This window comes from Mesoplodon bidens (genome assembly GCF_964165515.1).
Source record: "Mesoplodon bidens genome assembly, chromosome: 11".
Taxonomy (NCBI): domain Eukaryota; kingdom Metazoa; phylum Chordata; class Mammalia; order Artiodactyla; family Ziphiidae; genus Mesoplodon; species Mesoplodon bidens.
Window position 1 is genome coordinate 46,892,616 of NC_138167.1, and position 24,677 is coordinate 46,917,292.

Genomic DNA, 24,677 nt, shown 5'->3' on the forward strand with positions numbered 1-24,677 from the left:
GCAGGGTTGAAAAAAATACAAGCTGCATTCTCCCAGCCCCATGTCTCTGTGACAAGGTAGGGAGGGGCCTCTTGCTCCCATTTCCCTCCATTCTCAGCCTCCACCACCCCTGTATCTGTCTCCTCCCTATTCCAGAGCCTGTCCCACCCCCTTTCCCAGGTGAGAAAAGAGAGGCAAGGAGAGGTGCCCACATGGCTTGCCCGAAGGCCCACAGGAACTTAGGGCCCAGGGGGCCTTTTAGAAGACGGTAGGGTAGACAAGATATCGGAGACTTTCGCCACTCCAGCGTGAATGATGAAATAGAGATGATGAGAGGGGAGGTGGTGATGGAGAAACCAGGGCCGCATCCAAAGAGGGAGGGGAAACAGGCAGAGGTACAACGGAGCCTGTCAGCGGCAAAGATGGTGGAGAGATAAGGCCCTGACACCCAGCTCCAGTTACAGGCAGGCAGCATCAGCTGGTCGGGTGTCATGGACTCCCGGTGCCTCCTCCCGCCCGCTTGGACCCATCCACTTGGCCAGTTCCGCAGCGCAGAGCTGCCTGGTGCCTGAGGGGTGAGGATAACAGGAAGGAGGGGGTGGAAGGAAAGAGCTCTGCGCCGCCTCCTCCTCTTCCGCTTGCAAATCCGCAGAGGCCTCCGCCGCAGCCTCCAGGCCCGCCCTGGACCCCTCCTCCCCCCATCTCCCGCCCCCCTCCCCGCGTCTGGATGGTACGCTCCGGTCCTCCTGGCCCGGCTGCAGTGGATGTTGCTAGAACCCACGCGGAGGAAGGAAGAGACGCAGGCAGGCTGCGGTGACCCAAGCGGCCGCCCCTGCCTCAGGGACCCCTTCCCGGAGAGACGGCACCATGACACAGGGAAAGGTACCGGCATCTCCCCCACCTGCATCATCCTCCATCCTCTGGTTCCCCCATCTCCCTGTCATCCTAAGCAAACTCTCAGGACCACTGTAAGCATCCTCCCTTGGCTCTTATGCGAAGGTCCTGCGTGGTCCTTGTTGAAGTCAGAGGCCCAAAAGGGCTGTTTCAAGGAATGGGTTGTGGCCTCTTCCTGCCCACCAGGCTCACCTCTCCTCCCATCTACATTCCACCAATTGCTTTGGCATCACAGGAGCCTTCACAGACGCCCATGTCCCCTTAAGGAGTCAGCTTAGGTGTCTGGTGTGTGTGTGTGTGTGTGTGTGTGTGTGTGTGTGTGCGTGCGCGCGCGTGCACGCATCCCCAGGGTGAGCCCTGAGGGGCAGGCCCTATAGGGCACCCCCACTCTGTCCAATCCCAACCCCAACCATATTATACTCATCTTTTACACCCTCCACAGAACCCCCTGCCCCACCAAACTCCCTGTCATTATTCCATATCTGGATACAGCCCCTGTGGTTGGGGGGTTCCTATGGCAACCCTGCTTCAGGATGTTCTAATTTTTGTTTTGGCTTTGGCCAGACATAGGACTGAATGGGATCGGATAAAACATCTCTTTTTGTTCCTGTTTTAGGCCTGAAGTGTAGAGGAGGGGCTGGGGCAGAGACTTGGCTGGCCTAGTAGGGTTATGTAACATCAATAGCCTGTGGAATTATACAACCACCAGGGCCTGGGGCAAAGAAGGAGGGTCCTCTGGCCCTCTGCTTGGGGGTGCTAAGGATTGGGCAGAGAAAACAGAAGAAGGGCCTCCCCTCCACTCCCCCTTCTTTTCTCAGAGATGAGCCTCAGAGCCAATGGCATCTTTCCTGGGCTCTCAGACCCTCCTTTCACTGTTTTTTAAGCTCATCAGGCCTCAAAATGATGTCATTGGGTGATACCACCTCGTGCCATTTGGACAGACTTCACTTGGTAATGCTGGATGTTGGGGGTCCAGGGCCTAGGGTCAGCAGGGTGGTTGTTGGTGCAGAGGACCAATCTGGACCGGGCTGAAGTCAGAGGTGATAATCCTTTTCCCAGGCACAAGCCCTGGGTCTGGGCTCAGAGAACCTTGGTTCTGGTGGGCTGAAATGGATTCTCCCGGGCATGACCCTTCTGATCTGGGTGATGAAGGGGGCTGGGGAGTGGGAGGGATGAGCCTGGGCCCTACTCCCACAGGCCTGGGTTCTGAGGCCCTTCCCTAAGGATGCAGGGGTGGGGTTCACCATGGGGAAAATGAAGAGCTCCCCGCTCTGCAGATTCTCTCCATTTCCCACCTCCACCTCCACCAGTCACTTTGCTGACGCTGCTTCCTGTCCTGAGGTGAATGTATTGCCCCTGCCTCCTCTGCCCCTCACCCCCAGCTTGCTCCCAGGCTTTCTGATGATGGAAAAGACCCCTCCAGTTCGGTCATCCTCAGGGCTGGATGGAAGCAGAAACCTTCCGGTGCTTGTCCATCTCTGGGCTGCCTCAGCTAGACGCTTCCCGCAAAGAAGGAACTTTGCAGCCTTCCTCAGTGGCCCTGCAGGTTTAACTCATTCTTTTTGGAACCAGACCTAAATCCCATTTGTTTTCTGAGGTTCAGTCCTTTTGGTGACGTTTCAGTTTTCATACCATCCCCGCCTCCCCAATCTTCCCTTCCCTGGCGGCATCATTCGGGCCCTCCCAGCCCCTATCTTCTCACCAAAGCTAAATTTGCACATTTTAGCTTTGCACATTTAGCTTTGCACATTTTAACCGGGGCCATATCTGAGTGTAAATAGACTTGAATTTTCAACCTGCCATGGGATATTTCCCACTGGGCCTCGGTTTCCTCATCTGTAAGATGAAGGAAGGGGCTGAATGACGAGGTGCTTTCCCTTCCATCAGTGACAGTCAGATTCTGTTCTGGTTTGAGGGAGAGGCTGAGGTTCCAATAGCGTGAGGTCAGAATGGACTCTTAGCCAGGGGCCTTGACCCTCTGCTCCCCTGCAGCCCCCATTCCTCTTCCTCTTTTTTTTTTTTTCCTTTGCGCTGCCCACAGCGTGCGAGATCTTAGTTCCCTGACCAGGGATTGAACCCATGCCCCCTGCAGTAGAAGCATGGAGTCTTCACCACTGGACTGCCAGGGAAGTCCCCCTCTTCCTCTTTTTTCCCTCTCCTCTCCCCTTTCTGTTTCCCTGCTCTCCCATCCCCACCCTCCTTGGTCATCTCCAGCCCAGCAGAAGGAGGCCAGCCCCAGTGGACGGTGCCTGGGCTCTGCAGCCCGGTGGGCCATGTGTAGCTCTGAGTCATTCTTCCTCTCTGATCCTCAGTCCCTTCATTAAAAAACAGGGATCAAAATACAACGAGCAAGGTAGCAGGGAGATTCGATGAGAGGACCTTTCATTCAGTAATACTTTTAAGGGCCTACTACTCTGTGCCAGGCCCTTCCCTGGACCCCAGGGAAACGGTGGAACCATATAGCGCCAGTCCCTGCCCCGGGGACAGTGACCACCAATGGTGGGCTCTCCTAAGAATTTTCTCCTTCCTCAGTTCTTATCCCAGCTCCAGTGTGTGCCCCTGGCCAGCCCTGACACCCCTGGAGCTCAGTTCTCCCATCTGTAAAATAGGGAGATTCTTTTTTTTCCAGATTTATTGGGGTGTAATTGACAAATAGAAATTGTATGTATCTAAGGTGTGAGATATTTTGATATACATATAGCTTGCGGAATGATTACCACAATCAAGCTAGTTAACACATCCATCACTTCACATAGTTACCTTCTGTGTGTGTATGTGTGTGTGTGTGTGTGTGTGGCAAGAACACTTATGATCTACCCTCTCAGCAAATTTCAAGTACACAATACAGTATTGTTAACTATAGTCACCAGGCTGTAATTAGATCTCCAGAACTTTTTCATCGTGCATAACTGAAACTTTGTGCCCTTTGACCAGTATCTCCCCATTCCCCCCAACCCCCAGACCCTGGCAACCACCATTCTACTCTGTGCTTCTATGAGTTCGACAATTTTAGATTCCACATATAAGTGAGATCCTGCAGTTTTTGTCTTTCTGTGTCTGGCTTATTTCACTGAGCGTGATGTCCTCCAGATTCATCCATGTTGTTGCAAATGACAGGAATTCCTTCTTTTTTAAGGCTGAATAATATTCCATTGTATATATACCCCACATAAAATAGGGAGGTTCTTGTCTGCACCACTGCCGTTCCTAGTGCAGGTGAGAAAGTACCCATGGAAGTTCCAGAGATTGAGGGGCTGGGGAAGAGGACTTAGAAGGTGCCCTCTCCCTGGTGACTGTCTCTCTCTGCCTCTACTCCACAGCTCTCTGTGGCTAACAAGGCCCCCGGGACAGAGGGGCAGCAGCAGGCGAATGGTGAGAAGAAGGAGGCTCCAGCGGTGCCTTCGGCCCCACCCTCCTATGAGGAGGCCACCTCTGGGGAGGGGCTGAAGGCAGGAGTTTTCCCGCCAGCCCCCTCGGCTGTGCCTCTCCACCCCAGCTGGGCCTACGTGGACCCTAGTAAGTCTCTCAGCTCCCGGAGGCTGGAGCATCAGAGGGAATGGTGGGCCCAGATGGAAAACCTGCGAAGGAAGAAGTTGCCCAGAAATAGATGCACTGTGTGGTTGTTGTATGAGGCTCTGATGGCAAAGGTTTGGGATTTGGAGGGCTGTTCTGAGGGTAGGTCAAGGAGAACTCCATGAAGAAGGAGGGACACAGTTTCTGCAGTCATAGTTCTCTTGGATGGGGAAGAGGGGCATTTTCAAGTCACCAGGCTAGGGCAAAAGGAGGGGACAGATGGGGGAGAAAAACCAGGGGCTGTTCTAGAAGAAGGGGATGCAGAGAGGGAGTGAGAGAGGTCAGAGTGGACACAGGAAGGAGCAGTACGAGGCTGCAGCTAACTGTGGCCTCAGCTGGGGCTGGCTTGCTGTGAGCGTGAGTGCAGTTTGCTGACATGCTGGCTGATCTGAAACCTGTCCCCATGGAGGCCCCAGCGTTGTTTAGTGGTGGGGGCTGAGGATCCACTTCACTCATCACTCTCCTTGTCTCTCTACCCTCCCCCAGGCCTTAACTGGGGGCGGGAGAGCACGATGTGGGGAAGGTGTGTGGATGCCAGCCTTAGCGTCCCTCACGGCCAGGCACAATTCCTAGGCCGACCCACCAGGGCTGATGCCAACTCCTTGCAGACTAAGAATCGGGCTGGTAGGGGGCCCTCTGTTCAGTGTGGAAGCCTGTGGGAGCTTTGCCTCAGGGCTGGGAACGTGTACAGCTCCCGCAAGCTGCAAGGAAGTCTTCCTCAGCCCCCTCGACCCCCTCCCCCACCTTGTCACCCCACCCCCACCCACAGCAGAATTCTAGAAGAGATCCTGGGGACAATGCCTCAGTCTTTACTCACGAGGAGTGGCCACCATGGTCCACACCTCCCACTACAAAGCCCCTCTGCCCGGACCCAAGCGGACCCACCCCATCGTGATCTACTGGAGGACCCCTGAAGGTCTGGTGTTCATGGGAGCCCTTCCTCCTGCCCCTGACACCCACAGGACTGCTTTTTCTCTCCTTTTCTCCCCTTCTGTGGCCTGGCCATTTGGGCTTTGGTGGGGGACGTGGACAGAACATGAAGGAGTGAAGGATAAGAGGTTTAGGGTCTCCAAGCCCCAGGTTGGCAGTGGGTCCACCTCCCTCCCCCTTCCTCAGTTCCCATATCCTGGTTGCCAGGACTGGCTGCCTTAAGGAATGTTTTCCAGTGAACTGTCAGGGCAGAGGAAGGCAGCTCATTTCAGTCAGCGTGTGACAAACATTTACTAAGCATGCACTAGGCACCGTGTCTGGCACTGAGCTAATTTCTGGGGATGCGTTGATTTGCAAGCCCTTCCCTCACAGAGCTGACGGTGTAGACAAGTAAATGGATGATTACCACATGGTGAAAGACAGTGAGGGAGGCCTTGGCAGTTCAACTAACCCGCCTGACAGTCAGGGAAGACTTCCTGAAGGAAGGGGTATCCATGAGGGGAGTCCTGAGGATGGCATGTACTAGCTTGGTGAAGAGGTGGGAAAATGAGTGTCCAAGGCTGAAAGAAAGAATGTGCAGGGGCCCAGAGGCAAGAGAGCACATAGCTGAAAAAAATACAGTCAGGCTGGAGATAAGTAGAAGGGAGTAGTGTGCAGTGGGGCTGGAGGACTCGTGGGACGCTGAGGAGGCTTTGTTAAGGAACTTGAACTTGAGTAAAAGGCAGTGAGGAGCCATCAAAGAGTTTGAAGCGGGACAGTTGCTGAGGTCAGATTTGAAAGGCCAGGACAGGCTCTTGCTGTGGAGGGGAAGGTCATGGAGAACTGGCAGGGATGGTGGAGAGCAGAGTGGACACACCTGAGGCCTTAGGCATGACCCAGGCGAGGGATGAAAGAGAGAGGGTGGTGTCGTCAGCATCAGGCACAGAGCTTTCACTTTTATCTCGTTTCATCCCCATGAGGTGGGTATCACCAACCCATATCACAGAAGACACAAAGAAGGCTGGTGACTTGCTTAAGGTCACACAGCTAGTCAGTCTTGGGGAGGGATCCGCGTGTTTGCTTACAGAGCCCATGCTCTTCCGAAAGCCTGAGTTCTGGGACCAGGCCCCCAAACTTCACCCACACCCACACGCCACTTCTTGCCCTTGTCCTGGCTCTGTTTCCCCTCCAGCCTCCCCCCAGCTCTGGTTCTCAGCTGGAGCACCAGCAGGTCCACCCCACCTACGAGTCCCCAGTTCCCACCCCCGGGGCCTCAGAGCAAGCCAGGGTAGGACCTTTGACTCTGGGATGTGTGAGGTGGCCCCGGGGGAGTGGCTGTCCTTCCCTGATTCTCAGCCACAAGGGAGGCAGAATGTCCAGGAAGGGGGTTGGGGGGCACAAGAGGGAAGGGCCACATTTGTATGGCAGAGCTTGGGCCCCAGGGAGCCCCTGCTTGGGGTGGGAAGGGGACATGACAGTTCCTTCTCAGACTCAGAACAGGAAAGGTGAGGGGCAACCTGGGAGAGATCTGGGATCTCTGTGGGATGGGATGGGGTGGGGCAGGAGGAGGTTTGAGAATGGGGCTGGAGAGAAGGGCGTTGCCTGGTCCAGAAAGCCAGTCTGACAAAAGGTCGCTCTGAGCCGTTGGGGGTGGTATTCATGTGTGTGGGAGCGCTCATGGCCCTCCCCCTGCCCACCCAGGCAGCAGCTCTAGCTATGAGAGTGGTTTCCCCACCGGAGACCATGAGCTCTTCACCACCTTCAGTTGGGACGACCAGAACGTCCGCAGAGTCTTCATCAGAAAGGTAACTGCCTCCCCCAACTCTCCCAGACTGGGAAGCTGGGTGGGGGGAGCCTCTCGAGAAGCCGCTGGCCCAGTCTCCTGCCCAGAGGCCATCCCTCTCCCCATCCTTGTGATGCCAGCTGACGGCACCTACTGGGAAGTTGGGGTGCCCACTGCCCCCTGCTACGGCTGAACACGTGGTCTCTTCTCTCCAGATCCCATGGGTGTGGGCTCTGGAGCCTCTTTGCTGTCCTTTCGCCTTGTCCTGGATTCATTCCGATGCCCCCTAAGAAGGAGGGTGGAAGGCCCAGGATGCGGGTCTGCAGGGTAGATCGAGTCGCCAGGAAGTTGGGGTCTCCCTGAGCCTTGCTGGGGGACTGAGCCTCTCTGGCCCCCAACAGGGCCCCCCAAGCTGAGCGGAACCCCCTCCCACCCCCAGGTCTATACCATTCTGCTGATCCAGCTGCTGGTGACCTTGGGTGTCGTGGCTCTCTTTACCTTCTGGTGAGTTGGCTGTGTGGACCAGCACGTTCCACGGGTGGTGGCGCCAGGTCTCGGCCTGCGGAGGAGGGTCCAGAGTCAGACTGTTCTTAGAACCGTCCGCCTGAAGATGTTGGCGCAGGGCAGCGGCCCACCTCATGCTGGGAAGAACCTTAGACCGTGCACAGGGAGGGGCCCTCCGTCCAGCAGGGGGTGGTCCCATGCTTTCTGGGCCTGCAGGTGTCTGTGAAGCAGTCGTTCCTCTCAGATGCAGCAGCCCTACACCTGGGCGCATCCAAGTCTCAGCCTGAGACTGGGAGACTGTGGCTGGAGCTCCCTCCCCCACCAGGGGTGTGGTCTCTCCTTTCTTCCTCTTGAGTTGAGTCCTGTGAACTGGCAGGGGGGCGGGGGCGGCGGGGTGGGGGCAGGTGCAGCTGTTGAACCAGAAATGGAGACAGAGGGTAAATTCTGATTCTCTCTCCCTCCCTTCCCTGCAGTGACCCCGTTAAGGACTATGTCCAGGCCAACCCAGGCTGGTACTGGGCATCCTAGTAAGTATACCTAGACCCCTTCCCAGAACACCCTCCGCAGCCAAGGTGGGAAATCGCCGCTGACAGAATCCCAGCCCATGACCTCTCCCCATCCTGTAGGAACTGCCTCACAAGAGCATGGCCAGAAGGGGCCTTCTGGGGTGTTTAGAGCTGAGGGGGGAGAGGAGGAGATGGGTGTTGGTTCTGGTGCCTGCCCAAGGAGGGAAGGGTGGAACTGGGGTCATGGCTAGGGAGACTCAGACCTTGGCCTGGAGGAGAAGGGGGGCTGGGCCACCTTGGCCCACACTAATGATAATGTTGCTACTCAATATTAACATATAGTTGTTATTAATGCTTGTGAATTATTAATCATAAGAGCTACCACTTACAAAGTGCTTAGTAAGGGCTGGGCATTGTTCTACGTGCATGATGTGCAGCGTTGCATTCACTCCTCAGAAAACTAAGTCTCAGAGAGGTTGAGTAATTTTCCCAAGGTCACCCAGGTAGGCAGTGGTAGAGCTGGGATTCAAACCCAAGATTCAGGTTGAGGCTTGTACTCTTTTTTTTTTTTTTTTTTTTTTTTTTGCGGTACGCGGGCCTCTCACTGTTGTGGCCTCTCCCGTTGCGGAGCACAGGCTCCAGACGCGCAGGCTCAGCGGCCATGGCTCACGGGCCCAGCCGCTCCGCGGCATGTGGGATCTTCCCAGACCGGGGCACGAACCCGTGTCCCCTGCATCGGCAGGCGGACTCTCAACCACTGCGCCACCAGGGAGAGGCTTGTACTCTTAATCCCTCTGTTTGGCAGACTCCCTTCCCCTCGAGCAGCTGGTTCCTGCTTGTATACTCTACTCTTTAAGGAGCACGGCAGGTAACTTGAGAGGTTATTCTGACCCTCCTATGTGGGCAATTAAGGAGTCATTCTGGATACTTCCAGGCCGGACCACCCTGTTCAAAGCAGAACTACTGTCAGCAAAGTCTCCTTCAGCACCCTCTGTGAGCCCAGGCCAGAACTGGAGCTGGTGGGGAGGAGGCCTCTGCAGGGGAAGGTGGTGGGCATACAAGGCAGCCTATGAAAGAGCAGCGTTCAGAGGAGGGGGAGCCCTCAGTCCATGTCAGTGGGTGCGCCTCAAAGGATGAGCCAAGAGGTCTGGGGACTGGGGTGACTTAAGCAAAAGCATGGGAGTGGGAGTGCACGTGGTACATTGGGTAAATTAGGGACCAGGCTGGCGGAGCACTGCAAGGCTCCGTGAGGGGAATCGGGACATCCCAGAGAGCAGTGAGGCCTTCTGGGGTGGAGGCTCTGAATGGCCACCCAAGGAGCTTGCACACTACAGCTGTCCCAGGCCTGTTCCTGGATGGGGATCTGGTGGGAACATAGGCTCAGCCCAGAGCCTCCTGGACCACCCGAGCCTAGAACAGTCCCAGAGTGGGCCTCCAGTTAACAGAAGCCAGCCAAAGGCCGACAGGAAGGAGACGTCCTGGCCTCTGGGGCTCCCCAGAGGAGCGGAGGAGTGGAGGAGAAGCTCAGCCAAGTTGGGGGTCCCAGGGGAGAGGACATTCGCACCCAGAGCCTTTCTTAGGGCACAGGACAGAGGGCCTGTCTGCAGACCAGGCAGGGAGGCGGGCGTCGTGGGGGACGGGGGGCCACTGTAGGCTAAAGCTGATGAGGCCCCAGGGACTGCCACCCCGGCCAGCCCCCGTGGCGGGTTGGCATGGCTCCCGGCACGTCAGCACCGCCTGGCAGCCTCTGCGCCCTGCCACCTCGGGAATGCGGTCCCCAGGCCCCTCGTCAGGCCTCCTGCGGGAGGGTCTTGGGGACTCTGTGCCCTAAGCAGATGGTGGCAGAGGGACAGTCCAAGAATAAGCAGGCTCTAGAATTGAGGGCAGAGTCCACCCCACTGAGGATGGTGTGAGAATTTGACCTCTGAATGGTGAGAGGTCCTTCCTCCTCAACAGCTCCAGGCAGAAAACAGATGCTGTCCCAGACTCAGGGGTGGGTGGGTGTGGAGAGAAGTCGGAAGTGGGCGTGGACCGTGTGCTTTCCATGGAGCGTCGCAAAGCCTTAAAGGTGCTTGGGAATTCACCACCAAGATGCTGCGCTGCCCTCTAGAGAGCCAGCCTGTTGCTCTGCCCCGCCCTGCCCCCTCCCCACGTCGCTGTCCAGTCCTGAGTCTGCCTCTGGGTCTGAGACCTAGCAGGTCTGACACCTAGTGGGTCTCACGTCCTCCAAATACCAAGCCCTTAATAGCAGTAAGAATAAAACAGGTCTTTTTCTATGTATGAAGCACTGTGCCATGTGAGTTGCAGATATTCTTCATTTGATCCTTAACAACAGCCCCACGAGGCAGATACTGTTATTATCCCCATTTTATATATGAGAAAATTGAGGCTCAGAGAGAAGATGTTGCTTCCTAAGCAGCAGAGCCAGGATTGAACCCTGTCTTTCTGATTGAGAAGCTCGTGCACTTCCCCTCCACGCTCTGCTGCCTCCCCACAGCCTGGGACTGGCCCTGGAGCATCATGAGTTGGGGGAGGACACTGGGTTTGGACCCTGGCCTCCACCTGAGCCTCGTGCCTCGGTCTTGACATTCTGTAAACAGACCACGGCTCTAGCTCAGGCCCTGGGGCCCAGGCTCTTGACAAGCAAGTCTGTCTTTCACTTCTTCTGTGACTTATTCTTCGCTCCCTGGGATGGCAGCCTTCCAGCACCACCCCCCTCCCCCAGCCCACGCTTTCTCCAGGCCCCAGTCATCTCCCTCAGTGGGCTCTTGCCTTATGAGCCTTGGCAGCGGGGACTGCGGGCCTCCCTACCGTGCGGGGGAGGAGTAAGGGCTGTGGGGTGGAGGTGGGGGGACCGGACAGAGAAGGAAAAGTGTGAGACCAGACTTGGGGGAGGTGGGTCCGAGCCTCTCCAGGAAGCTGTCAGTTAGCCAGGTTCTAGTTATAATAATAACAGCTCCCATCTTCAGGTCCCTACCCAGTGCCAGGCTCTGTGCTCAAGGCTGGACTGCACGCTCTCGTTCAGTCCTCGCTACAGCCCCGTGAGTTGGTACCAGTATTCCCGTTTTACAAAGCAGGAAGCTGGAGCTCTGCAGTGAAGTAGCTGTTCAAGGTCACACGATAGTGGCGGCAGAGCTGGGATGTGAAATGTGAGGGTCAGGCTCCCAAACTGCCCCACACGCTCCAGGTCATCCGTCCCTCTGCCCTTCCTCCCGACCACTCGTCTTGAGGGTTGAGGAGCTCTGGACCAGAGAGACAAGGAGGCTGGGCCCTGCCCTCAGGAAGCTTCCAGTCTGGCCAGGGAGACAGGCCCCACACCCAGGATACACATAGACAAGGGTATTATTATTATCGTTGTCGAAGTGACTGGTGACTCAAGGGAGACCGAAAGAGAGCAGATGCTGGGGTATTTCTTAACAACTGGGGCAGGACAACTGCACTGTTCCTCATGGAGCAGGATGGCCTGCAGCCCTGGCCCTGGCACTGAGAACCCCTCCATCACTGTGACAGCAGTGATGCATCATTGAGAACCACTGAAGAATAGGAGAGGGTGAAGATGGAGGGCTCCTATTTACCAAATCCAATAGGCTTGTCTCAACCCCTACATTCCCTGTGCTTTCACAGTTCATCCAGAAATATTTAAAGATTGCCTAACCCGTGCCAGGCCCTGGGTTGGACGATAGGTTGTTCCAGATGCTACATCTGGGTGGGGATCAGATGAGCAGACCCATGGGGTGTGGGGTGCAGGCTTTGGTTGAGTTATGCCCGTGGTGCACAGAGGAAGCCCCTCCAACCTCAGCCCCAGGCATCCTCGCCAGTCGGTCCTTTCCAGCAGGGGCAGAGAGTGGTGGGCACACTGTGAGGGGTGCAGAGGGCAATGAGAGAGTAGATGGAGGGGCGGAGTGCGGTGCGGGATGGGCTGGAGAGGTAGGCGGGGGCGGATCACGCAGGGCATCACCAGCTCTTTGGAATTTTAAACAGGAGAGTCACATGATGGGATCTGCCTGTAGCTTGGAGAGTGGAAGGCAGGGCTGGAGGCAGAAGGACCAGATAGACAGAGATAACCCGATCTAAAAGGGTGGTCGTGGGGATGGAGAGAAGGGGACAGATTGGAGAACTGCCTGGGTAGAGGATCAGCAGGTCCAAGTGATTAGCTGGGCATGGCAGGGTGAGAGTCAAGGCTGACCGAGGTCGCTGGTTGGGTGACTCGAAGGCTGCATGACATCCTCTGCAATAGGGGATGCAGGAGAAGGAGCAAGGAAGAGGGCAGGTTCGGCTCTAACCTGCTGCATTTGGCATGTTTCTGAACAGCTGTGTTTGCCCAGTAGGCAGTTGGTTATTCAGGTCTGAGGTTGAGAAGGAAATTCTAGATCAGAAATATGGTGTGTGAGTCATGAGCATCTGCCCGATAAAGGGAGTCCTAGGAATGAGGGAACCCCCCCAAGAGGATCATGAAGGGAGACAGTCTGATGGGAGAGACCCTGTGCTGAAGGAGATGGAGAAGGAGTGACCAGGGAGGTAGGAGGGGACCCAAGGCTGTGTCATTGTGGAACCAGGGAAACAACGAGAGAGATCAGATGTCAGCATGTCCAGGTCAGATAAGGATGGACAAGTGTCAGTTGGACTCAACAAGGTCATAGTGACGTGGCAAAGCCAGCTCTCGTTAAGTGGGACGGGCTGGTTTGTTAAGATGAGGAGTAATTGTGAGATGGAGAAGGTGCCGTGAGTGGAGACAACTTTTTCAAGAAGCTTGGCTGTGAGGGTGGATAAAGTGGCAGTAGCTGGAGCCGGGAAACATGGTTAAAGATGGAGAACAGCTGAGGAGGTTTGTGAGGGAGAGGATGTAGCAGTCGATGGCAGGGCAGTTAAGGGTGTAGGACCCAGAGGCTTGGGGGGATTCACCTGGGACGGGAGGAGGGACAGGAGGAAGGACACATAGATGCATGACGCGATGTTTGCAGGCGGCAGGCAGGGAGCCAGTGGAGCCCCCCGCCCTCATCTCAAATCTTTCTGGGACACATCAGGCCAGACCAAGCAGGAGAGTGAGGCAGCCTGGGAGGTGTGCAGGTGAAGGAGGATGGTTGGCATTGTTGCTGTAGGGGATGGGTGAGAGAACCGAGGAGGGAGATGGGGAAGGATGACAGGTGCCATGTGTTGAGGGCACTCTGAGAGCTGGAGACCGTGCGTTGGTGTTAGCACCAATCTAGGTAGACATGAGCATGCCCCACTCTTGGGTCTTCAGCCCTCATGTCCTACCACCTGGACTGGCCTCCACCTCCACTGCTCTCCAGAAAATCCTTAATCCTCAACCCCTGTCTCTGGGTTCCACCTGAGCTTCCTGCCAGTCTCCCAATGGATACGGCCACCTGATCCAGAAATTCATGCCACAGGTACTTCTCACTGTGCCAGGTGCTGGCAGGACAGACAAGATCATTGTAGGTAGTGACAGGGCCAGGGAAAGGCCTAAAGGAGGCAGTGCGGGGTAGTGGTTAAAGCTAGGACTCTGGAGGAGAATGCCTGTGTTCTAACCCTGCCTCTGCCATGTGGTAGCTCTATGACCTTGGACAACTCACCTGGCCTCACTGTGCCTCAGTTATAAAGTGAAGAACGTGCTTCATAGAGAAGATATGAGGATTATATTAGCTAATACTCATAAAGCATGTAGCTCTCTGCCTGGCATATAGAGAACACTGTATATGAGCTTTTCAAAATATATATAAGTAATAAGATATTGTCTGGGGGGGAACCACTTTGCATTGGGTGGTTAGCTATCACATGGCACCCAAGATTCAGTATTTCTAGAAGGAGGCTCATCTTATTCCCCTTCCTTTCTTTTGGAATTATACCATCACCCTGCCCATCGCAAGGTTCTAAGATGATCGTGCGCTTAACCAACCCCTGCCCCTGGCCCATGGCACCCTGCTTGGTGCCCTGTGGGCAGGGGTGGCAGAGAGTGGAACGAGCAGGGGACTGGGTGGAGGGCCTTCAGGGACGGCCAGCTCTCCCATCCATCTGTCTCTCACAGCGCTGTCTTCTTTGCGACCTACCTGACCCTGGCCTGCTGTTCTGGACCCAGGTATGATGATGGCTTGAGGAGCAACATGGCTTGTGGGAACATGAGCAGGGCCTTGGAAGTTCTGGCCCCAGTCCTGCTTGATGCCAGTGCACCCCTAAGAGGGCCCCATCCTTCTCTGGGCTCCATCAAGCAGGCCTGCCCCTCCCTCCTTTACTTGGCACCGCAGAGGTGGGGGGAGGGTGAAGGCACAGATGGGGGCACATGGGGATGTGGCTGAAGGAAGAAGCTCCGAGGAGTGGGGCTGAGTGTGTCGGAGAGCCCTCGAACAGCATGACCCAGCCTGTGCTGCAGGTACCCCTCCTCTCTCCTCTGAACTCAGTGGCTTGCCTTACAGGAGGCATTTCCCCTGGAACCTGATCCTCCTGACCATCTTTGTAAGTGATGTGGGAGTGTCTGGGGACAGATGCTGAGTGGGGATGGAAGGAGGAGGGTTGAAGGGTGAGCTTCGAGGGCTAGGAGTTGGAGATAGCCGATGGGAGGTCACTGGGGGAGGCAGGGGCATTTTCGCCCCACTTCTGCAAAGACACCCCACCCTCTCTTTCCAAATGGCCTTTCTCTCCCCACTCCATCCACTCTCTCTTTCCATTGTGATTTTGTTTTTAAGAGGTTTGTATGGGGACTCCTAGAGAGATGGATAACAAGAGCCGGGGGGGGGAGGGTGTGAATCTTAGAAAGGGGGACGGGCAGGGCTGCAGATAAAAGAAAGGGACAGCTGAGACCTCCTTCACCGGGAGAAATCCTGGAGGTAAATGTGTGTGTGGGCAAAGCAGACTCAGAGTTGAGGGGTACGCACAAGGGGTGGAGACCCAGGCTGGCCCTTGAAGGTGTCTGGGCCCCCAGCATTCCCTCATCCTGCTTCTCCTTTCAGACCCTGTCCATGGCCTACCTCACTGGGATGTTGTCCAGGTAAAGGGCCCAGGTGGACGGGGGCTGGCCACACCCCGAGAGGAGCTGCCCCAAGCACAGTCCTTCCGGAGAACGTTTGGACGGGGGGTGGGCATTCAGGCAGGCAGGAGACGTTGGCTTAGAGCGCGCTCCTCCCGCACTCGGCCTCCAGGACCTGGCCAGGCTGGTGGGTGGAGGTGGGAGACGGAGGAGAGCAAGGTGACACCTCTCAAGCTGCAGCTGAAAAGACCCCAGATTCGTGATCACACAGTTCCCTATAAGCCACCTCCAGACACCAGCATAAACCCCTCCCCACCCCCATTTCCACCTCTTCAAGATCCTTCTAACAGGATTTTGAGTGTGAGCATGTTGGGGAGGGTGGGTCCCAGTAGAAAGGATGAGGAAGCAGAGAGAAGGGGGATCCTGGGAAAGGGGAGAGGCTGGGGGCCAGAAGTCGTGGGATCAGGTCCTGGCAGAAGGGGAGGACCTTGGAGGAGGGCAAGGGGAGACCAGAAGCCCTGCCCTGAAGCTGACCTCCTGGCCTGCCCATCCTGCAGCTACTACAACACCACATCTGTGCTGCTGTGCCTGGGCATCACGGCCCTCGTCTGCCTCTCGGTCACCGTCTTTAGCTTCCAGACCAAGGTCAGCCCTGGGGCCTTCGGGCTGAGGAAGGTTGGCGGGGGGCGGTGGGGGGGTGCTCCAACCTTGGATTCCCCAGCTTGGGGAGGTAAAAGGCATGAGTAGTGCCTGGGGAGGCCACCTGGGATGGGAGCGGGAGGAACACGGGGTTCTGGGGTGAGCACAGGAAGGTGGCCTGCTGCCGAGGCCTCGGCCTTCTGGCCAGCACACTGCGCAGCCAGGGCCCCCAGGAACGCCAAGCCGCTCCATGCAGGCCTGAGGGGCCCGGCAGCTGATGCCCATCCCATCCCTGCAGTTTGACTTCACGTCCTGCCAGGGCGTGCTCTTCGTGCTCCTCATGACTCTCTTCTTCAGTGGACTCATCCTGGCCATCCTCCTGCCCTTCCAATATGTGAGTCTCCAAGTGTCCCAACCGACCCCGTGGGGATGGAGGGGGTGGGACTGCTGGCCCGAGGGCGCTGTTTCCTCCTGCACCCTCCAGGGAAGGCCGGGAGCCAAGGGCTCACAGCCTGCCATCCTGTCCTGCCCCTCCTGGCACCTGCCCTTGGCTGGTTGGCAGTGTAAGCAAACAACGAAGCCAGGCTTTTCTTGACAGGTCTGGGCACCTGCCCACTCCACAAGCCACATCCGCTTCACCTTTCCCATCTTCTCCACTAGCGGGGAGGTGAGGCTGAGGGGGAGGGCTCAGATCATTTAAACCCTAGGCCAGGGAGGGGGCTCCGGAGCTCCATGGGGCCACCAGGCCCAGAGGGGACTCTTGGGGGATAAGTCAAGTCCAGAGAGGCAGGATCTGGCTGTCCAGGCAGGCGGGAAATGGGACAGCGGGGCTCCGAGCATACCCCTGCCCCATGAGGGTGTCCATGGGGACAGCTGAATCTCAGCTCTTTAAGAAGTGTCCGGCCTGCCTGGGAAATCCCACTAAGACTGCTCAGGGCTCCGTGACCCATTCCAGGCACTCAGGCTGCTGCAGGTGCAGAAGGGGCAGACCGAGGGCATCACAGGAGGGGGTTTGAACCCTGGGAACCCAAGAGAGCTGCTGTTGGACCCGTGCTGAGGGCTCAGGGCTTGTACCTGCCGCGGGCTCCTCTTAGCTACCTCTAGTACGGGGGTCCCCCACTGCCCCTTTTCTGCCAGGCTGAGAGCAGGATTCCTCACTCCCCATCCCTACCCCATCCTGCCCAGCCCCAGGTTATTGCCTCCCAGTCCAGAACGTCAGGATTGGTTCTGGCATTTCCTTGGCTCTTCCCAGGATCCTGTTGACGAAGGGAGGAGCCGGAGCTGGCCTGGGGCCCCTCTGTATATCTAGGATGGGGGGGCGGGGTACAGGAAGGGGCCCCAGAGCTTCAAAGAACCCTTTATTGACCCGGGTCAGGCTGATGGAATGCCTATGTTTCCAGGAATCTTCTGGGGGAAGGCTCTTCAGAGGGCACGGCTGGTTTGGCACCTCTTGCAAGGTTTCCGCACTCAGCTGGGTGCCCCTGAGGCCTGGGGGGAGCAGAGGTTGGGAAGGGGTGCTGTTCCAGCCTCTGCAGGCAATCCCATCAAGCACAGCTGGCAGGGATGCCAGATGCCCCCCCAACCCCTGGGCCTAAGCCTTTGTCCCCTTCTACCTGAGCCCCTTTACCCACACAGGCAGAGCCAGGAAGCTCCCGACATGGGGACAGACAGCCCAGGGATGAGTCCACACTGGGAGAAGGGCGCAGCCTCAGGCCAGACCCAGGCTGGGAGGATGGCAGGGACCCCATAGGATGAGTCACTCTGGGCCAGCCTGAGCCTGGGGCTGTGTGTGGAGGAAAGAAGTGCTGGCCCATCTGGACCTCCCCTGCCAGCCCTCCAGGATCACTGTTACCCTGGGGCTCCCCCACCCACCGTGAGCACCCAGGGGATTAAGGACCTCTCAGTCTGGGGCTGGGTTTGGGGGGTGGTGAGAGAGGGCCCCCCTGGGGAGGTCTGTGCCACACCCTCCATTCTCGACTGATCCCTTCTCCCTGCCCCTCTGCCGCACTGCCCATCTCGCCATCCTTGAGCCCATTTTTTTGTCTGCCCTGCAGGTGCCCTGGCTCCATGCAGTGTATGCCGTGCTGGGGGCAGGCGTGTTTACGTTGGTGAGTGTGGCCTCCTGGGGGCCCTGCCTTCTCAGCCTCCCACCATCTCCTCAGGCCCCTCCACCATCCCTATCTTCCTCATAGTCCTCTTCTCTGAACCCTTGTGAAGTACCAGTGGGCGCAGAAGGGCTCAGTGCTGCTCAGGTCTCTAAGACAGACCAGCTGACCTGGGCAGAGGGTCAAGGAAGGTTGTAACATCAGGATTGACGCTTTAGACAGAGCTGGGAAGAGGTACCCCTGGCTCCTGGGGAGGTTCAGTGCTGCTTGTGGGGGTGGGAGAGTGAGGGTGTCCCAGCCACATGGACTAAGTTAGTCCTTGCTCTGCTGGGAGTAATCTGGGAAAGCTTCTTGGAGCAAGGGAGATTCCAGGTACCCTGTGACAGATGCACTTAGATGGAGCTTGTCCTTGGCTGTCCTCACCAAACTGAGAGAGTTAATGATGATGATTATGGTTATGATAACAATGATAGCTGGTATTTATTGAGCACTTGCTTCTCCCACAGCAAGCTCTGCACATATACTGAATCCTCACCATAACTCTATAAACTAGGCTCTATTGTTCTCAGATTAGGATGAGGAGCCTGAAGCTCAGAGACTTTAAATGACTTGCAGACAGCAGACAGCATCCTAGGAAGTGGAGGGTTAGACTGGGAATCTGCACAGATGGCCCCAGAGCCCCACTCAGGGTCTGAGGCTAGGTGGGGAAGGGAGTGGGGTGGCTGGAGGCAGATGCCCAGGAGATGGAAGGTGACCGGGGCAGATGTCTGCCTAGAGCAGCCCAACACAGGCCCTTTGCTCAGTGGGCTCCCAGCACCTGAATGTGATGGTGCGCCAGGGCAAGCGTGTGTTGGTGACATCTTCTTGCGCAGTGGGGTGGCATCCAAGGTAAACATCCACTGCCCGCGGGAGCAGTGACCAGACTCTCCTCTCCCTCACTGGTGTTTTCAGCTCAACTCAGTCTGGTCAGAGTTCTGGGCTTAATCACAGGTTCCAGAGGCTTATGGCTGACAGAGTGGGGGAGCAGAGATGGGGGGAAAATAGGGGTCAGAACTATGAGCAGAGACTTTGGGGGTGTGGATAGGGATCGAGCCAGGAATGGGGGTGTGGTAGATTCATTCATTTCCACAGGTCTTTATTGAGCACCTACAATGTGTGAGGTGTGTGCTGTGTGCCCAGGATGCCACAGTCAGCAGGAAGAGCACAGTGCATGGCACATAGTGGCACTCAGTAAATATCTATGGAGTAAATGGCCTCCAGGCTCAGAAGCTGAGGGCTGGACAGGGCTGAAAAAGGGGTCTAGTGAAACTTCAAGCCTCTCATTTTAGAGATGAGAAAACTTAACCCCAAAGAAGTTAAGTGATTTTTCTAAGGTTTCCCTGCAAGATAATGGTAAATCAACTAAGTGTGATTGGCCTTGGTCAAGACTAGGGTGACCAACTTATCCCTGTTTACCCAGAACTTTCCCAGTTTTAGCACTGAAAGTCTCACTTCTTGGGGGAACCCCCTAGGAACTCCAAGGTTGGGCAAACCAGGATGGTTGATTTTCCTACGACACTAACTTCTCTGGCTCCTGACCAGCACTCTTTCCTGCACACAGTACCCGCTAAAGACAAATTTTGATGAAAAGGTTGGGGTGGGGGGGTGTCGGCTAGGAGGAAAGGAAGGAGGGTCAGACTGAGGGGAGGGAGACTGGGGAGGCCTCAGAGGACAGCGTTTGCCAGGGATAAATGGAAGAAGAGGGGTCCGTGCCGGGCAGAGTGGGAGGAGGGCGAGCGCTGATGGAGGGTCAGGGAGTTTACTTGGCTTCGCGCTGATCAGGACACAGCATGTGTGTCAGCTATGTGGGGAGGCTGTGTGTACAAGTTGGGTTGGGTAAACAGTAATCCTTTAAATTTGTTTAATAATCCCTTGCATTATTAGAATAATAAAAATAATCCCAACCATCTGTTCCACCCTTTACATTTTACAAAGCACTTTCACACCTATTACCTCACTGGATCTCCATCACAACCCAGGGAGGGAGGTAGTGCTGCTGTTAGACCTGCTTTCTACGTGTGAAGACCCGCTTTCCACATCCGAAGTCCCGGGTGTTAAGGGGCTGGCACAGGGTTCCACCTCCAGTAAGGGGCAGATTTAGGACAGGACCCAGGTGTCCTGTGCCCAGCCTGGTGCTATTGCCAGAACCCCCATCGTCCCCCTCAAAGAGGACAACTTCTATTGGCTTGAAGTGGGGAGAGGCTGGGGTGATCTCTCCAGCAATGTTCCCCCTCCCTCTCTCGCACCATCAGTATTGCCCTCACTACTGGATTATTTCTATCTGCATAGAAACAGGCTGTAATTTCTCCCAACTGAAAAAACAGCAACACACAAAACACTCTTAACCCACATCTCCCTCTAGCCCCCCCAATTAGAGCAAAGCTCCTTAAAATGGAATCTACACTCTCTCCAATTCCTCTCCTCCCTTCCTCCCTTCTCTCTACTCAGTTCTTCTCCCATTCTCTCTTACCCTCTTAAAAATGCTCTCTCCGAGGTCCACAATGGCCTCCCTGTGACTGATTCCAGAGGTCATATCTCAGTCCTTATCTTGCTCGACTCTCAGCAGCATTTGATACAATTGCTCATTCCCTCCCCCCAGGAGCATCTTCTTCACTTGGTATCCAGACACCAGCTCTCCTGGTTTTCCTCCTGCTTCCCGGGTCACACTGGAGGGCTCTGGGGCCATGGACCATCCACACTCACTCCCTAGGGGATCTCAGACTGTCTCAAAACTTTGAATACCATCTCTTATGATAATGACCCTAAATTTTACATCGCTAGCCTGGAATCCCACACTAGACTTTCCAATTGCCTACTCCGGGTCCACACTTGGAAATGTAATGGGCACCTCAAACTTCATGTGCACAGAGTTGAGCTCCTGCTCTTCCCCTGAACCCCTGCTCCTCCCACAGCCTTCCTTGTTGCTGTAAGTGGCAGCTCCATCCTTTCAGTCACTCAGGCCAAATGCCTTGATGACACCTCAACTCCTCACTCTCCCCACGCCCCACAACTGGCCCAGAAGCATATCCGGTTGGCCTCGCCTTCTATCCAGAATCTGATTGCTTCTCTCCACCTTCACGGCTACTTCCTGGTCCATGTCGCCATCACCTTCCACCTGGATTCTTGAAATGGCCTCCCGTGGGTGCTGCCCCGACAGTTTGTGTCCCACACCACAGCAGCTAGAGTGATCCTGTTACACATTAATGAGGTCAGGTCACTCCTCCGCTTGGCCTCCAGCAATCGCTCTCCACTGCCTGCAGGCCCTCCCTGAGCTCACGAGGGCCTCCCGTCGCCCACTCTGCTGCAGCCACGCTGGCATCCTTGCTGCTCCTGCGGATGGCAGGCTCACTCCCAGCCTGGGGCCCCTGCACCCAAGGTTGCCTCTGTCTGTTCCTTCCCATCTGCTCACAGCTCCCTCTCTCCCCTCCTTCAAGTGTTTGCTTTATTTACAATCTCTTGTGCTGAGTGTGTACACACGCACATGCAGGCACGCACACGTTGCTCCCTACACCCCTGTTTCTCCATAGCACGTCTCATCCTTTGACATCCTACATATTTTTCTGGTTTATTTATTGTTTGTCTCCTTCCAGCAGAATTTAAGTTCCTTGAAGGCAGGGATTTGGGTCTGGCTTGCTCATCGCTGCATCCATGGCGCCTAGAGCAGTGCGTGGCACACAGCAGGCACCCCTAGATGTTTGCAGAATGAACAGACGCCTGAGAGGCGCTGTCAGAGTGAGGCAAAGAAAGCATAGGTGCGTAGCTGACTTAAGCATCAGTCTTCTGTGAGTCACGGGGGAGGAACCACTGCGCCTAATTACCTGTTAATGTCTCATTAGGAGAGCAACACTCCAGACAGTTTTGGGCTCATCCTGCAGGTTATGTAAACAATGGCTCGGAGCACGTGGTGTCAGTGCCCCAGTCCCATCTCCTGCCCTCTGCCACCTGGCTCAAAGAAGGGACGACCTGCAGCCCGTCCCCTGGGTCCCATGGCGTGAGGAGAGTTGAGGAGGGGCTGCTAGACTCATTCCCCTCCCTCCTCTCAGTGTCAGGTGGATGGAGACCCACAGAGGCCCAGCCCCATAAGAACTAAGGTCCCCATTCCTCCCCATTAAGCTCAAGTCAGAAGGTCCTTGACCTCAATCTGATCCTGTTTCCAGCATCACTTCTGTCCTTTGGAATCTGTGGTCCTGTAGCTTCAACCCATCCCCAGAACCAGTGCTCAGCAGCCCTGGTCTCTCCATCTGCCCATCCTGGCATCTCCTACCCTAGCCGATGGAGAAGTATCAGCACCATGTGGGGCCGTTCCAGCACCGCAGCTAGGCAAGAATTTCACTCAGCGATCCCTATCCTCCTTGCTGCCTCGAGGAGGATGTGTGAGAAACGGGGGAAGACAAGTGTCAGAGCAGGGCCCAGATCCCAGTGAGACCCACCCCAGCCCCCAGCAGCCTGGGCCTTGGAAGGGCTGTGAGCAGCAAAAGATTTTCTCGTAGAGACCTCAGCCCCTCCCCTGAAGGACCCTGCCATCTTTGAGAGCAGGGCCACCCAGATGGACTAGTCTGAGACTGGGGAGGTAGGGAGCCAAGGCCTCTTAGGGCCGTGTTCTTGCCTGCAGGAACAGGCCCCTCCTGGGCCTCACCCCAACTAGCCTTGGCACGTTCTTGAGAGGCTTGGGTTTTCTCCCTCACCCTACCACATAACCCCCCTCTAGGCACTAGACTCAAATGCCAATGGAAGTGGGTGAGTCAGCCGAAAGGTACTGGTCTCAGGCTGCCCCCATCCTCCTCTCCCCTCTAGTGCCCTCTCCTGGAGTGCTTTTCTGTAGGAGCTCATGGAAAGTGAGGCAGAGGAACATGAGGGCTGGGCTGGGGTGATGAGGCAAGGTGGAGGGGTTTGGACAGAGCAGGAGGGTTGAGGCAGGGAGAGGGGGAGAGAGAGAGAGAGCGCGCGAGGGAGCACAGGTGGCGCCCAGGGCCTGGCCAGCTGGTTTCCTGCAGTGACTGAGCCTCTTTGCCTACATGACTGTGGGCACGTTGCTCTGCCTCAGAGCTGGTCCTTCTTTGGGGAAGCTAAGCCTCGCGGCCACTTAAATCCGGAAGCCAAGCCTGGATACCTAGGGAAGAAACCGGGAATAGGACTTTAGAAATTAGGTGATGGGCCCAATGGGAACAGAACTCTCTCCTGCCTGCCCCTTCTGGCCAGTTTGAGGACCTCAGGAAACATCAGTCTCTATGCTTTAAGGAAGATTAGTGAGAAGCCAGATTAATGAACAGGAGAGAGGCTGAGAGATGATTAGTTAGGAGGCCACTGCGGTGTCCCAGAGTCAGGGATGGGGTGGCACGGAGAGCCTGTGTGGTCAGTACTGGATGCATCAGGGCCTGATGGTGTTTGGATGAGTGAAGCTTGGATAGGAAGATGCTTTGTTTGTAGAGATGCTGGGCCTCCAGTGCTGGGTATTGACTTCTGACCATAGAGGGGACACACACAACCGTCTGCTCTCAGTTTCTAGAAGAAAGGGAACACTGAGACTGTGAGCCCTCAGAGTGACAGGGACCTCCCTGCACTGAGGCCCAGAGAGAGCACACCCAGACACACACACCACACACATGTACACACCACACACACATACATACTACACACACACACCACACACACATACATACCATACACATGTCACGCATACACACCACACACACACACACCACACACACATATACACTACATACACACACACCACACACACATACACACACACCACACACATACACACCACACACACATACATACCACACACACACATCACACACACCACACACACATACATACTACACACACCACACACATGCATACCATACACACATCACACATACACACCATACACATACACACCACACGCACACACCATACACACATACACACCACACGCACACACCACACACACATACACACATACACACCACACACACATACACACATACACACCACACACACACACACCACACACATATACATGTGCACACCATATACACATCACATGTACACTACATACACACACACCACACACACATACACACCACACACGCATACATACTACACAGACACACCACACACATATACACATGCACACCATATACATATCACAAACACACTACATACACAAACCACACACACACACCCCACACACATGCATGCACTGTTGGCCACCAAGCTGGATGAAAGCCCCATTTTCCTGACTCTCAGCCCAGCATTCTTTCTACTCTGTCTCCCTGTCCATTTTACAGATGGGAAGATAGAGGCCTAGAGACGTTCCCCCACAGCAGGAGGGCCCAGAGAGGCCTTCTCAGCCTCTGTCACCCTGAGGCTAGGCTTTGGGCAGTTACTTCCATCCAGCCCCAACAGGGAATCTGTGTGTCCTGTGAATCTTCCCACAGCACGTGAGGGATTTGGGGAAGAGACTCCAGTCTGCCCCGACCCCACCCCTTACCCTGCTTTTCTAGTGGGGGCTATGATAGATGCCCTGCCTTCTTCAAAGTTAGAGAAACACTTTGAAAAGTAAAAATGGCTACACAAACCCAAGGCAGGGGTATCACTTTATTTTAGACTCATCTTTATTTCATTCAGAGTTTAGAGACTCTTTTGCCTCAGTGGTTTACATGAGCCTGAAAGATCCAGTGAGAACCTTCTCTGTCCTGCCGCCCACCCTCTGCCACCACAACAGCCCCGATGCCCACCCGAGGCCTCATCTGAACCCACTCAAGATTGAGTGGATTCCTGTGAGGGTGGCAGGA

General features: G+C 55.8%; 1 protein-coding gene across 1 annotated transcript in view; it reads left to right on the plus strand.

Annotated features, from left to right (window-relative positions):
- The first annotated feature begins 762 nt into the window (after positions 1–762).
- The window catches only part of FAIM2 (Fas apoptotic inhibitory molecule 2), a 29,840-nt gene continuing 5,925 nt past the window's right edge, over positions 763–24,677 (plus strand). Inside the window, exons 1-11 of the mRNA XM_081249513.1 lie at positions 763–861; positions 4,194–4,389; positions 7,057–7,160; positions 7,578–7,642; positions 8,116–8,169; positions 14,174–14,224; positions 14,559–14,598; positions 15,093–15,130; positions 15,667–15,754; positions 16,047–16,142; positions 17,803–17,856. Of these exons, the coding sequence (XP_081105639.1) occupies positions 847–861; positions 4,194–4,389; positions 7,057–7,160; positions 7,578–7,642; positions 8,116–8,169; positions 14,174–14,224; positions 14,559–14,598; positions 15,093–15,130; positions 15,667–15,754; positions 16,047–16,142; positions 17,803–17,856 (801 nt within the window). The 5' untranslated portion in view covers positions 763–846. The remainder of the gene's footprint in view (positions 862–4,193; positions 4,390–7,056; positions 7,161–7,577; positions 7,643–8,115; positions 8,170–14,173; positions 14,225–14,558; positions 14,599–15,092; positions 15,131–15,666; positions 15,755–16,046; positions 16,143–17,802; positions 17,857–24,677) is intronic.